Source organism: Alligator sinensis, unplaced genomic scaffold (assembly GCF_000455745.1).
Source record: "Alligator sinensis unplaced genomic scaffold, ASM45574v1 scaffold1046_1, whole genome shotgun sequence".
In the NCBI taxonomy this organism is placed as follows: Eukaryota; Metazoa; Chordata; order Crocodylia; family Alligatoridae; genus Alligator; species Alligator sinensis.
Genome location: NW_005842174.1, coordinates 1,455,981 through 1,466,493, shown reverse-complemented (window position 1 = coordinate 1,466,493; position 10,513 = coordinate 1,455,981). Strand labels below are relative to the sequence as shown.

At 38.7% G+C, this 10,513-nt stretch overlaps 1 protein-coding gene across 7 annotated transcripts in view; it reads right to left on the bottom strand.

The window, feature by feature from the left end:
* Window positions 1-1,326: 1,326 nt before the first annotated feature.
* Window positions 1,327-10,513, bottom strand: part of OSBPL2 (oxysterol binding protein like 2) — a 60,459-nt gene continuing 51,272 nt past the window's right edge. For all 7 annotated transcript variants that reach the window (XM_025206836.1, XM_025206832.1, XM_025206833.1 and 4 more), the window contains 4 exons: window positions 6,854-6,982; window positions 6,215-6,338; window positions 5,876-5,966; window positions 1,327-3,811 (listed from right to left, as the gene is read on the bottom strand). In XM_025206836.1, coding sequence (XP_025062621.1) covers window positions 3,709-3,811; window positions 5,876-5,966; window positions 6,215-6,338; window positions 6,854-6,982 — 447 coding nt within the window. In that variant the 3' untranslated portion in view covers window positions 1,327-3,708. The remainder of the gene's footprint in view (window positions 3,812-5,875; window positions 5,967-6,214; window positions 6,339-6,853; window positions 6,983-10,513) is intronic.

The window sequence follows — 10,513 nt, the reverse complement described above, 5'->3', positions numbered from 1 at the left end:
CTTATACGCTTGTTGAGCAGAACGGCGGGGGGGGGGGGGGGGGGGGAAATCAAAAAAAAAAAAAATCAGAAAACTTCTTGAAGCAGGAGAAAATTTCTCTCTCTCAAACAAAAAACCCTGCCTTTTAATTTACTGAGAATTTTAGTTTTTAAGGGGTTTTAAACACTTAACTCCTTCTGTAGTTTTCCTACCTAATCAGGGATATATTTTCTCTCCTTCAATCATCTTGGGAACCAAAAATCACAGCGTCCAGTAACCCAAAAAGTTGTCACCAATCTATAGTACCACAAATCTTTCAAATGATAGAGTCCAGTGCCCATGCAGCAACTACGAAAGCATTTTACCCTTCTTTTGAAATGTTACCAAAAGTTGATTTATACTTTAAAATAAGAGAATGCCACTCATTCCTGTCCCTAACTTAGTCCATCTTTTGTTATACAACCATGTAACTTCCATTGTGGGAGGGATACACTTTCAACTGGTAACAGACAGACCCAAATACTTTCATTCAAAAACTGCTTTTGCCCTGTTTGTGTTTCAAAAATGTTTAAACTATTCAATCATCCCTCCATAGATACTTTCTTCCTACAGTACCATGTATTTGGCATGGTATCTACAAGCTTTGACATCCTATGCATTTACACATGAACAGGCTAATGCCACAGAATTGAGCATCCACGGCACGTTTAAACAGAAAGCAAAAAGAAAAAAAAGAGGCTGTTTGTGGGATAAGAGCTCTACTTCAGCTCAAGTCACCAATGAGAATCAGGCTGGATAGAGGAGAAAACAGTCCGACCAAAATAATATGCAACTATCCTCTTGCCTCCACAAAAAGCGTTTAAAGTATAATTTCTCCTGCTACAGCAACATCCCTCTCACCTGGTACAGGCTTGAAGCATGGTTAGCATTTATTACTGTTTCTTTTTAAATGTCCGTCCCGTCCCCCCACCCCAGGCAAGTGTATCAACATACACTAACAACTACTTTACATATATAGTCAGTGTTTCATCAAGTTATAAAAGTGACAGTATTTAAAAGGTGCAAAGTTCAATAGTTTTAGACGTAAACACTAAACCACTAAGGTGAGAATTTAAAGTCTTTTCACTTCAAACGGAATCATCAAAATATGGGACAACGTGCCACAGGACAAGGTGAACGTATGCTTTTCAGAGATGCGTGGGAGTTTGGTCAATATTTTGCATATAAACTAATAATCCAAAAGAAGAACAGACAAGCATGGGATTCACTTAAGGTTTTCAGAAAAAAAGGAGATGCTCAAGGATGGGGAAGGGGAGAAGGAGAAGAAAAAGAAAAGTTTCTCTGGGCTTTGATTTAAACCTGCCAAAGGTACTTTTTATTCCATGAAGAGTGATATAATGCAATCTGGATTAAAATGTGCATCTTTTCAAATACAAGGAAAACAACTTTTTTTTTTTGCATAATGAAGATATTTCAAAGCTTCTCACCTGTACATCATCTTTATAAATAAGGTAGCTTTTCAAAAACACATTATTATAACATTTCTCCATTCTGGTGACTGCATTTCAATCTATGTATATTAAAACAGTATGCTAACAAATAGAAAAAACATAAGCATTTAGCTTAAACTAGTTTTACTCATGAGACATTACAAAACTGGCTTAAAATGTAAATGAATCCCTTCACTGTTTTCACTGGTAGCCATGCCCAGTGCTCCCTTGGTTGCAAAGAAAAGTGAAGGGGCTGATAGCATTGAAAATATTAATCCTTTAGATTTAAGAGTTACACAACATTTGACAGGAAGTAATTTCTGAGCTGCTCATATGGATTAGTTGTGCCTTATGAAAAGCAGAAGCTTAATGCTCTCAGAAGCAGAAGTGAATATTATTTTACCTCTAGGCCCATCAACTAGTCTGGTTGTCCAAGAGACTTCAAGGTCAACACAAACTCTGATTTCTGACAGCAGGACACAGTTGACATTAATGTATTTCAGAGCTGAACCTTTATTGCCTTGACCTTCTTCATTGGAAAAAATATGAACAAACTATGACTAAAATGTAACAAATATCCAGTTTCTCTCATCTTCAGGTCCATAATTTCAGATGAAAAAAGAGTACCACTCTTTCTTGGGGTTTTGTTTTTTTAATGTTTCTTCTAGCTGACAGATACACTTCAAAACCTTGTCTTTGAATGAAGTCACAGGTATGAATCCTCAAATGCATCTGGAAGGCATCGACCACACTGATTCTTCTCATGAATACTCAGAGTTGCTTGTTGCTTAACATCAGCAGTCTATGAATTACTGTAAACTTAGCAGCAATGTAGCCACTCTCCAGTTTGTACTGGTTACTAAATTAAAAGCTTTCATAAAAGAACCAGCAATTATTAAAGCTGGTTTCATTACTCAACCTAATTTTTCAACGCCCTGATCTCAGAAATGTACCACTTTGAAAATAACTCCATAAATTTATAGATACAATAAACTGACTTCAGCCAGTTCCAATATTATATGGCTTTGACAGTCGATGCAAACGAAAATAAATCCACTCTTATTGACTGCATGTGCTTACAGAGATTTAAAAAACTTCTAATAGGTATAGTTATGCCACATCGCTTTAAAAATATGTTTTTTCCACAATGTTCAACCAGATGTGACCCAATAATGCTTCAGAACATGCAAACAAAACCAAACAGAACCCCCAAACAAACATGACCACTGTAGATATAATTATATACTAAGTGCTTCAAAGAAAAACTTAAGTCTAGAAGCATATATAGTGCTAAAGCTGCCAAAAGTAGTGGAGAGCTAAGCCTCCAAGTGGTAGCAAGCAATACCAAAATATCTTATGCTGTATCCACTTTGACATTTCTACAAATGTCTCTGAAACTTTTTTTTTTATTTTAAAGAGTAACATCTGACTTCAGATAAGCACATTTTTAATGCACCCTTCCCATCTCCAAACCTATGTTTCTGCAATCTTATTACAGGTCTATAGTTTAAAATGTTCACAGTGTCCAAAGACTGAAAAATTCAGAGCAACCGACTTACTGCGGTTTGAGAAGCTAATATTTCATGTTTTATATTTTTTTTCAAGTCTTTAAATTCATTGAACTGTATTGAGAAAGAGACCAGGATCTGTACTTGATCTTAGCTCAATGGGCTGGAGACCAAAAGCTCTGACCTCTGAAGCACGAACATACTAGATGAGTATTTCACATACACTTCTTTGCAGGGAATATTGCCCGTGACAGTTTTGATAATGTTTGTACTGTACTGATTAGTCACCATTGTTCCAAGTTCTGAATTTATACTCTCTCTCACTGTACTAAACAACAAGGATCTCTGTGCTATTTATTTTATGAAGTTGTATCATTAAAAAGGGTGCTGTGAGCTCTAATGGCTACAGCCATTTCTGACAAAACCAAACTAAAACGCAACACAACGCAAGAACAAAAACCAAAGAGACCAAAACCCACATCATCCCTTTAAAAATTAGTGAACACATGATGATTTAAGTGCAGCTTTATGGAGGGAACATAACAGCATTTAAATATTTGGCAGTCAAAAATTAATGACAATTAAATCCTTGATTGGTGAATGATACAATTTTCATTAAAATTTACTTTAGAAAAGCTGGTTTTGGCTACTAACAAAACCAGAGTAACTGGCTTAGAGTGAATTCTAAGAATTAGATCTCCAGATGAGATGGAGCGATAGGTTCAGAATTTTCAGTATATATCTGGACAGTCTGAGAAATTTCTATCAAAGTAGCCACCTGAATATAACCAGTCTGAAGTCCCTGTGTATGGGTTAGTGCGTTGTTGAAACCATCTGTAAAAAGTAAAGAAAGTAATTAAAAAAGAGAAAAATGAGTTTGTTTGTTTTTTTGCTTTTACAAAGAAATGCAACAGGATACCTACATTCCTCAGCCCTAAAATATCATTTCCCATTAGGTACTTTAGAAAAATTAAAACATTAAATTCTGAAAGAAGTATTTACCAAAGCCCTTACACCCCAGTAGCCTTGTGTACTAAAAATAAAGTATAATACAGATTTCATCACTCCCAATGGCATTCAGATAGAAAACCCAAGCAATATTTTTTGTTTTAATTTAAAATTATCAAATCAGTTCTTGGCAAAAAACCATTAATTCCCCTTAATTTCTAGCAGTGTCCAAATACATAAGAAATGGATGCGCTATGTTAGCACATGAACAGATGCTCACATTTAGGCTGCTGACTGACATACACAGTTGAAATTAATGACATACATCCTGGAAGAGGGTTTCAAAGGCACGCATGGGATAGAGATAATTCCCACTGAACCTCTAGAGCAGTTTACTTTCTAATTGTTCTTATACCTTTAAAGAACTGACCCCTCTCGCTTCAAAGATTTGTTTTTTTAAAAAGCCAGAAAAAAACCTCCTGGGTACAAAAACAGCCTGGTTTCTTTTGCCGATGTGCCTCTTGCATAACAGTATCAGGAATCTGAGCACAAGTAAACAGCAGAAGGCCTGTAAGCAGTTTCAAGAGCCTTCTGTAATTTGATTCTTCAATTTCAAATGCTTACTGTAATTTGGCAAATGCTTTTAAAGAAGAAAAAAACTGCTGCTAAGTACTAACAGTTAAGGCAGCCGATTTTCAAATCTGAAATATAGCGTCTTTCCATAAATGAGGCCTAACCACTGCTTACAGCTGGGATAGTGTCCACAAAGCCTTTCAGTGCTTACATCTGCCCCTGCATACTAAAGCTAAACCTGCTGTCAAAAGTAATCAAAATCCGTAAATGCACTCTTAACCTTAATTAGCTTTTCCTCCCCTTTCGGAATCATCTAAAACTCCTTGCTTGTTCTCTCTCATTACATATTTCCCAGCCATTTTTAACAGTCAAGAGTGAACTGAAGGGACTATGCACTGCAGAAACATCTCAGGTTTGGGGAGTGATTCTGTTCCCAAAGTTGCCACCATGGAGCCCTGCAGCAAGTCACTTCACCTCTTTGGGTCTCGTTGCCCCATTAATAACATTGTTAAAGGGAGACTACCCACCTGTGTAAACAAAAAGGTGTCTAGGCATGGAAAGTGCCTGTGCTGGGGTGGGCTATTCCTATGGCACAGGGGGCTGCCATCCCTGCACAGTTATCTAACCCCGCAAAGGAGCCAGCTGCCAGTCAAGGTCACAGCTCAGTGAAAAGGACAGCTGCAGGAGGGAAGCTCCCATGACTGGCCCCAGAACACAGTGGGGCATGCAGAATGAAAACCCTCCAGGCTCCGGGAGCATGGGCTCGGCAGGAGAACATCGCTGTGTTTAAATTAATTTGAATGAATAAAATGTGTTTTAAGGAGAGGGCCTCAAAGAGACTGGGTGATGGTGGGCCATCCTTGGCAAAAGCACCTAGCAGCTGTAACACCTGAAAAGTATTATTACTATTTCTGAGAGGGTTAATCACAGGAGTTAGCCATGTGGATTACATGCCCTTTGTAGTGATCTGCTTCCTGCTGGCTTGGAGATGGCCAAATTTCACTGATGCTGTAGGTACTACACAGTAAAGCTTGCACTGAGGGCTACCATCCACAGCTGTCTGCATCCCTTAAAATAACTTGAGGATACCCCCATGTTTTACGTTTTATTCAATACATGGCACAAAAGTAATCTGTATGAGGCAATTCCCTTGGCCTCTTATGACAAGTTTGAGCATGAATTCTATTTACAGAAAGATGGTTCTTTTGAAATGAAATCTAAAATTTTGGCTTTCTGCTACATTATTTAAACATCCTTTTTAGCAGATTCTGCATGATGTGCTGCCAGGCAAAGACAGAACTTGTAGTCTTATATACAACTGAATGATTCCAAGTATTAACCCAATGCCATCTTTCTTCCCCTTCCTCTCAATGTTACCTCGTCTGCCATTCTACTTCATCTTTTGCACGCTCCTTGCGAGCAGCTCTTTGTTTCTCTTCTAATCTCTCCTTCTCCTTGCTGGCCAGATCTAGCAGAAATTTAAAAACGGATTGGTTACTTTGCAAAATATGCACCGAAGAAACATGGGAGAGAAATACAATCCAAATGCCTTTAAGTAAGGGAAAGCATTTATAGTACATGTTCTTGTTAAAGTACAAAAACACCAAAATGTTCTCCTTGGACCCCATCTAAGCAGCATGTGTAGAAAAAATGTACTGAAAATTGGGGTACAAAGAAAAAAGAATTAAGCACAGACCCTCCAAAAATAGCACATACCCAGGTCGCCATTTTCCATGCCCCTGATATCTGGCCGCAGCCGACAGTCAGTGGGAGCTAATATTGCTTCCATATCTTTTTCCAGCTCATTGAGACTTACAGCAAAACTGGTGAAATTGTACATCTTCAGAAAGAATAAAGATAAAATCACTTTATTATATACGCGTTACATTTTGATTCCTAACACTAGGCTGTTACCACAGAATTTTCAAAAGTAATTAATCCTTAAACTAAATTTATTCCCACTGAGGACAGCAAAAGCAATGTTAGCCCAATTGCAAAGGGCTTTTGAAAATTCCCGCCTTTCATTTTTAAACTGTGCTGCACATATTGGCAAGGGAAAGCACTGTGATGATTTACATGTCCTCACTTCAGAGGTTGCAGAAAACTTGTTGCTCATGATGGGTTCTCTCCAATTCTTAGACTCTTACATATTCACATTTTTAGTTTTCCAGATTATTTGGAAATGAACATAAAAATAAAATACCCTTCAAGAAAACTTGCCTACCATTTTCTTGATTTAAAGGATGATATTTTGGGCTCTTCTGAGCCTGCCTATAAAGACGCAATGATCTACAGGGTTTCTTTTGAACATCCTAGTAATACCCATAGAATATTTTGACAGATTGAAGGCATTACCTGTGAGGAGTTTGGAGGTCTAGAATTTATCCTCCACAGTAGCTTACTGCCTGGCATAACTTGTACTGTCTCTTGGATCTCTGGCATATCATCAGCCTCATCATTCTCAGATTTAATAGCATCTTCACTCTAAAACAAAAATATAATACTTGGAAGTGGAATCAAAGAGAATTAGGGACAGGTCTTCTACCCAAAGATCTAGAGTGATCACTGAAGATTTCATCAAATTCTAGTTCTTACATACTCTGAATCCACCTGCATCTCTGCTCCGATTCCACTTTCTTCCCACTTACGTCTTCCTCCTCCTATTTATTGTTCCTTTCCTCTCCTCCTAGTCTCAGCTTCATGCCTTCTTCGGTGTTACCCAATGTGTTTGGAATAACCTCCCACTTCCTATGTGCCAAAAGCACAATTTGTCAAACAAAAATCCATGTCTTCGAAAAATCTTTGCTTGTTTTCCTCACCCTCCCTTTTCCAGACTCATCTCCTGTTTCTCCTGCCTCAGATTATGAGATCTTTGGGGGTGGTAATGCATCTTACATTACTATATACAGCAATACACTTATTGGCAGCACAAGGTAGCCAATTAGTTATGACATTTGCATGCTTTAGAACTTACGCAGTTGCATCTGAGACTGAAGGTATAATGGCAAGCTGATATAATAATATATCACTATATTTATACGTGAATGCATCAATGGGTTTAACTTTCCACAACACCAACTATAACAACATTAATTCATCCCATCACCCAGAATTCTCCAGTACCCAGTGCTTCTACAGAGACTGACCAAACACATGGTTTCAGGATTCTAGAACGAGAAGCTCTGCCTTTTTCCTTTTTAATTAAGTTAATCTAAAACAAGCTGCCATTCTAGATCAGATTCCTCCTTCACCTCTTTACCAAATAGATGGCATTACGTATTCTGTAATGCTCTGAAATACTCACCTCTTCCAGGCTCCCGATTAACATTTCTACTCTGAATCATGCAATTATGGCAGTGACTACAGGAGTATTATTAGCTCTCCTATTTGCCTACATAGCTACTATCTACAATAAAAATCTGAATGGGGCTAAAAGATAATGGAACAGGCCAGTTACAAAACAGTTTTATTTCAGCAGAGTTATGAAAGGATGTTTTAAGAAAAAGCTCTGACAGCACCTGTCAAAACTATATTGGACAAGTAAAGAAGCCTGGCCACACAAACTGCAAAATACAGCAGGGATAAGTACAGGGGGAAAAAAAAACCAAAAAACCTCAGAGGTATAGGTTGTAGCCCATGTTGGTCTAAGGACATAGGCAGAAAAAGTTCTTTGGGTAAATGTGATATCTTTTATCAGACCAACTCAAATAGTTGGAAAAATTCTTCTTTGCAAGCTTTCGGGTATAGATACCCTTTGTCAGGCTGAGGAAGCACCTGCAGTTGCTGTGTGCTCCTCCTGGATGGAATGAATAGTAAAGAAGCCAAGGGGCTGGTATGCATGCAAGAAAGGTCATCAGTGAAGCTGTAAATCGAGAAGTCAGTGGGTGACAGACATGTTGCGAGGAGTGGGGGGAGAAATGAATGTAGCTGATAATGAATGTACTTATCCACTATTTACCAGCTAGATTCATTCCCCGCCCCCCGCACACCCGCCCCTCAATTTACATCTTCACTGACTGCCTTACTTGCATGCATACCAGCCCTTGGCTTCTTTACTCTTCATTCCATCCAGGAAAAACACACACCAGCTGCAGGTGCTTCCTCAGCCTGACAAAGGGTATCTATACCCGAAAGCTTGCAAAGAAGAATTTTTCCAACTATTTGAGTTGGTCTAATAAAAGACAGATTTACCCAAAGAAGCTTGTCTGAAAAAAAAAAAAAAAAAAAAAAAAAACCCCCTCACACCTTTGTTCAAGAGTAAACCCAGGCTATCAATTCTGAAACCATTAAAAATACAGTGTGCTGGATGTGCTGCTGTTTGCTGGACCAACCACAGCAGGTAGCCTGCTAGTTTCCCAGCATAAGGCATGAAACCCAGGAGTGAGGATCTATAAAATAACCTTGTGGATGCAGCACTAGATGGAGTTTGCCAAGAATTGGGTATTTCAGTCTTTTAAAAACAGGATAAAAACAACACATAGAAAGAGTGACTGTTTTCTCCTTTATCTTCTCTTTGGTCTGTGTCCCCACCCTCCACCCCCCATTTCCCTTTGCATAAAATGTTGTCTAAGTACTAGCAATCAGTGCCCTTTCCCATCAGACAGGCTTCAACTGCTGATTAAAATCAGTATTAAACATCCAAGTCCCTTTCAACATGAAAGAGAGGGTATGTTTGTGTTGTCAGAGGCAGTTCAGTCATGTTAGTGTCAAAAGCACTATGGAAGTGCTAACACAAAAGGAAATGAAAAAGTCATTTTACAATCCTTACAGATAGTTCTTTCACTACAGCTCGATGTATTATACTCAAAACATATCTGAGGGAATAAGTGGGCACAATAAAAAAGATGCAATAACTTTACAGTGTTTACAGAAATACAATAAAATTCCAGTGTCTTTCAAGTTGTAGAAGTCTCACAAGCCAGTCACAAATGTTTGAAGCTGAGCAGTGTTCCTCTCATACAATGTGCACAAAATTCACATCCCCAGAACAGAAGCAGAAGAAAATTTAAGGGGGAGAAAATATATTTCCTCACAAACCTGAATGGTAACACAAGCTACAAATGCAGCATATCCAACATGATATACAGATACAAATATTATTTGTACTGAGCTGAACTTGACAAATCACAGATCACGCTGGCCACTCCTTGTCTACCTGTCACTAGCCACCTCCAGAGTAGGACCACAGGGCTAAGCTACCCAGGATTTCAGCTGAAGCAGCAAAGAGGATTTCACTTTTAGTCTCCATAAAAAAAATTAAAATTGCAATTTCCAAAAAAGCAGCTCAAAATGTAGTGATATTCTTAGCCATGGTGTCAATATACACCACAAAAATAAGAAACTATGTCCATCTTAGATTGGTAAAATGTACATCTTCTCTATCCTGTTAGATTGATATTATCCATTTGATGTACTGGGAAATTATTTTCCTATGGTTAACGTTCCCATTTTAAATCAAGTTCAAGCTTATTTATCTATAGCAGTGGTGCCTGTGAGGCCATGTTGTCCAGCCCCTTGGTCTTCTAACCAGTCCAAAAGTTTGGCTGCAGGAGAGCATTACAAATCTGGCAGTGTTCATTGCAGCTCCCCTCCTGACATACTTCTGGATGCGTGAGGAGCCCTGCGGGCTGGATGACATGGCCCTGCGTGCTTGATTAGTGACACACAGTGCAGCTGGATCCAGCACACAGGGTTGAGCTGGCATGGGACACTGGGCTATGCATGAAGTCAGGCCAGCGCAAGGATCTGGGCCCACGCATCAATTCTGCACTGGATCAGGCCAGTGAACTAATACCTTATCATTCCTCCAGCCCACAGGACAGAAGGTTGAGTACCACTGATGTACATTCCTCATTCGAAACCACCCTTGAGAATACTTTCCATTTCAACATCTGCTTGCTGTTGGAGAACTCCCAGAACTAAATATAAATTCAGTAGGAAAGACCAGGGAGTTGATTTTCTAGAGGTGCACTGATACATTGGTCCGATATTGGATCAGTACTGATAAAGAAAATT